Source organism: Sinocyclocheilus anshuiensis, unplaced genomic scaffold (assembly GCF_001515605.1).
Source record: "Sinocyclocheilus anshuiensis isolate Anshui unplaced genomic scaffold, SAMN03320099.WGS_v1.1 scaffold1524, whole genome shotgun sequence".
NCBI lineage: Eukaryota > Metazoa > Chordata > Actinopteri > Cypriniformes > Cyprinidae > Sinocyclocheilus > Sinocyclocheilus anshuiensis.
Window position 1 is genome coordinate 613,944 of NW_015559670.1, and position 4,785 is coordinate 618,728.

The window sequence follows — 4,785 nt, forward strand, 5'->3', positions numbered from 1 at the left end:
AGAACCGGTTCGCGGAAAAGAACCGATCTTCCCATCACTAGAAGACTGAGGCGTGAACGTCCGTAAGTCTGATCATAAACAAACACTTTCATCTGCATGACTCGTATTAGACACAGACTGCTCTGCGTATTAGTAAGTTACAATCATTTTATACTGATATCACACATGCAAAAAGAGATTTATTATATGATTTCAAAAGATCATAATATCTGGTATTTCTACTCTTTTTATTCTAACTTTTAACTATCATGGTATAGTTCAAAGTTCCATAGTATTACCATTTGATACCATAACTGTAATATGGTACAGATGGTATTACCATAGTGGTACGGTCTAAAACATAGTAATACCATAGTACATTGATTGCATTGTTACATTGTAGCTTTGTGAAGTATGAGATATATATATATATATATATATATGTAATATGTGTATGTATGTATTTATTTATATATATATATATATATGTGTGTGTGTGTGTGTGTGTGTGTGTGTGTGTGTGTGTATGATTTGCATTTTACATGCACCTTGCAAAAAATGTAAATTAAGATTTTTATTTTTTATTTTTGAAATAATGATTACACTAAAAGATAACAAAACAGTAATTTATGCCTGTGGATGCATTTGTGTAAATGTAATAACTTTTAAATATATTTTATTATTATATATTATATTTTAGTTAATGCTTAATTAAAAAAACAATAATATTTATAGTCCTATTAATTTTTCATTTTATTCATTTTTTTACTTTTATGATTTACAATATTTACAATAATACACAATGCATTAATATCAATAGGTTGCATATTCTGAAAAGGAACATACAGTTCTGAGCAGATACATTTGATCCTATGATTATGCAGTTTTTTTTTACATATGATATTTGAAATCTTTATCAGATTTATCTTTATCATATATTATATTAGGCATGCGAATCATGTATGATGATATAAGACATAATTTATGCAGGTCCTACAGGAATTGTGATATTAAATTGAGAACATGGTGAGCTTCTAGAGCACATGCAGATGTGAAGGTGTGTTTTGTTTTGTTTATTAGGAAAGAAGAGGAGGATGTGGCAGAGTGTTGGTTTGACCGTGTTGGTGATCGTGGCCACGCTGATATGTGTCCTCCTCTTCATGCTCTTCGGTAAGTAGCTGCCAAACAGCCTGAGAAAAGATCCTGCAATCCTTCATCTAATGCAATGCCATTTTTAAGTGCGACTCGATTGTCTGAATATTTTTGGGGTCACTGTAGCTTATCTTAAACTAGACATTCAAGCAATTGCATGATTCGGTGAAGTCTATCGCAGTGGTTGCTTACTCCGTGATCTGACGGTCATGAACCTTGTCACTTTTCTGAGGAAAAAGCCACACCTTCAGTTACAGGATTTCTCTACAGTGACTTCACAGCCTTGAATTGTGGGCTCATGTGTGAGAGTGTGGTCGGTTCAGTCAAGCACCACAAAAATAGACCAGATTTGCTGACTGTCAGTAACACAGACGTCTCATTTCCAGAGTTCACTGAGAGTTGAGTGTTGACTCTAGTCAAGGTTTCTCTGACTGACTCACATCTGTTAAGGGCACAGTTTCTGTACTGTAGAAACCTCTCAGCTGTTACATAAGTGTGCAATGTCCAGTATGTCATTTGAGAAGTTGTGTCATCATGTCAGACGCAGGCTTGGAGCAGAACGATGCACTGAACATGCCAACACTTGTGTGTTTGAGGAAGATGCTTTTTCTGGGTTACCTAAAGTGTCAGAATATGTTATGAATTAAAATGAAAAATTCTACCAAGAATGAGCCTAGGTTATATTTTACCAATAAAATTAATGCAAAAGCAAGTTTTTTTTTTTTCTGTTGCATTTGTTAGTCTTTCTTAATATTAGTTTTTAAAAAGACAATTGTTCATTGCTTAATAATGTGTTAGTGCATAATGCATTAACTAATGGTAAAAAAAATCAACTTTTGGTTTTAAAAATGCATTTGTAAATGTTTAAATTATTGCATATTGTATCCCAAAATCAAAAGACAATTTGATCATTTTCTTTTGCATAAAGAAAATTACTATTTTAAATTCTGACGTTATTTGCATGACAATTTCTCACTACATTTTCATTAGCATAATGCATTCAGATATTTTACATTTTATTCTTATTATGAATTCATATTTCTTCCGAAAGTAAAAAAAAAAAAAAAATTGCAATGTTAAGATTTTTAGGATATTTTCCATTGACATTATTATTATTATTATTATTATTATTATTTACATTTTCCTAGTAAAGTCTTATTACCATAATGTTCCATATGTTTTACATTTGATTCTATTTTTATTTTCATTTGAATTATTTTACTTTTCATATTGTACCCAATAATGAAAGAGGAAAAAAATAAATTATATTTTGCATAAATAAAAGTCTGACATTTTCCCACCAAATTCTCATTACCATAATGCATCCAGATTTTTTTATTTTTACATTTTAATCTTATTATGAATTCATATTTCTTCCCAAAGCAAAAAAAAAAAAAAAAAAAATTGCAATGTTAAGATTTTTAGGATATTTTCCATTGACATTATTTTTATTATTATCATTTTCCTAGTAAAGTCTTATTACCATAATGTTTCATATGTTTTACATTTGATTCTATTTTTATTTTCATTTGAATTATTTTACTTTTCATATTGTACCCAATAATGAAAGAGGGGGGAAAAAAATGATATTTTGCATAAATAAAAGTCTTACATTTTCCCACCAACTTCTCATTACCATAATGCATCCAGATTTTTTTTTTTTTTACATTTTAATCTTATTATGAATTCACATTTCTTCCCAAAGTAAAAAAAAAACTGTGATTTTAAGATTTTTAGGATATTTTGCATTGACATTATTATTATTATTATTATTTAATTTTTTCTAGTAAAGTCTTATTACCATAATGTTCCATATGTTATATATATTTGATTCTATTTTTATTCTCATTTGAATAATTACTTTACTTTTCATATTTTACCCACTTTTCATATTTTACCCAATAATGAAAGGGAAACAAATTGTCATAAACTGTATTTTGCATAAAATTAATATTGAGAAAATTGACATTTTCCCACTAAATTCTTATTACCATAATGCATTCAGATAATTTACATTTGATTTATATTATGATTCTCATTAGTTTTATGTTACAAAATTTTACATTTTAGCATTTTTTGTGAGAAATTTTGACATTACATAGTGTAACAGTTGGGTCACAATGCAAACTCTTAAAGTTTATAACATTAAACTTGGTTGGATTAACAAAAACTTTTAACTGCTGTTAACTACTGTCTACAAATGGCTAAACAGTTCTCAGCAAAATGAAAGGTAAATCAAATTTGTCAGGCATCTGAAGTGCATTCTAGCTGAATCTGTGCTTTATCATACAGTTAATGCAAATGCTTCAGTCTGAACCAGAGCCAAATTGGAGATAGAAATGCAAAGGCATATCAGCTCACTCCTAGTTCCAGTGTACTCCTGACAGCCAACTTGTGTCTGTGTTTGTAGGGTGGTATGTGGTGTGGCAGCTCTTCCTGTCTAAGTTTAAGTTCCTGCGGGAGTTGGTGGGAGACACCGGTTCTCCACAGGCTGAAACCGAGCCCTCCGAGTCCGAGAGTGAACGCAGCTCGCCCCCGACGCCCCGCCACAGACCCAAAAGCGCTCGCCAAAGGATCGTCCCTCCTGACAGCACTACATAGAGCCCTGAGCCAGATCTCCTCCAGTTCACCGCCATAAGCGTTATGCTGTTTTAGGCTGGACGTGAGGTCATTTGTGTCCCGGACCTGCATCAGTCACTGTGCTCTCCTTCACATCCACTCATGGTTACACTCGTTCACAGTCGGTCTGAAGACACGGTTTTTTGTATGTACCGGCTGAGCCACACGTTCATGTCCCGACTAACACGCTGCTGCCCTCCACTCCGGATGTATAGTATATTTACGTGAGAGCGTATTGATATGTATTTGTTACTGTTTAACCAATCTGTTAATGACTCAAGCTCACAAAAAAAAAAAAGCTGATGACCAAACGTCCAGTGTTTCTGTGAGCTAACAGCACTACTATTCACAATGTATGGAAGCTGTTTCCGCCACAGAATAAAAAAAAAGGTCATTACGACTTTTTATCTCACAATTCTGATGGAAAAACAGAATTGAGAGATATAAACATCTCACAATTCTGACTTTTTTCACTCTGAATACTGAGTTTACATAAAAAAGCTAATTGCGTCTCTCTGTCTCACAATTCTTTGACTTTTTTTTCCTTGTAATTGCGAGTTTATATCTCACAATTCTGAATTTATATTGAACAATTCTGACTTTTTTCTTACAATTAATATTTTTCTTTTCATAATTGTGAGTTTATATCTAAGTATTGTATTACCTTTTTCATTTTTTTATTCCATGGTAGAAACAAAAAGACAAATTTGTTAATTTACTATTGTGTGAAAGAAAACCCCCTCACAATTTTTCCAGAATTATTATTTTTTTTGGACAGTTTATTTAGTTTATTTTTTGAGAAAAAAAAATTGTGAAGAAGTTAAAGTCACAATTACCTTTTAATTTAATTACATTTTTTTCGTGACTGAAACAGGCTTCCATACAAATTTGTCCAACAAGTGCAATGAAAGCTTCTTTATTTGTCACAAAGTAAACAAACATTTTGACAGGACTGCACACCCTACCAATATTAAGAATAGGCACATTAGGATGATGTTTTTGTCAAATTTCCTTCACTACCAACACAGCATAGTG

General features: G+C 31.7%; 1 protein-coding gene across 2 annotated transcripts in view; it reads left to right on the forward strand.

Annotated features, from left to right (window-relative positions):
* Positions 1–4,139, forward strand: part of smim13 (small integral membrane protein 13) — a 5,574-nt gene extending 1,435 nt beyond the window's left edge. The window contains exons 2-4 of one of the 2 annotated variants that reach the window (XM_016477921.1): positions 41–62; positions 1,060–1,149; positions 3,542–4,139. In XM_016477921.1, coding sequence (XP_016333407.1) covers positions 1,074–1,149; positions 3,542–3,732 — 267 coding nt within the window. In that variant the 5' untranslated portion in view covers positions 41–62; positions 1,060–1,073 and the 3' untranslated portion in view covers positions 3,733–4,139. Of the gene's footprint in view, positions 1–40; positions 63–113; positions 133–1,059; positions 1,150–3,541 lie in introns of those variants that run through there. The other variant, XM_016477922.1, reaches the window with a different exon arrangement.
* The last annotated feature ends 646 nt before the right edge of the window (positions 4,140–4,785 follow it).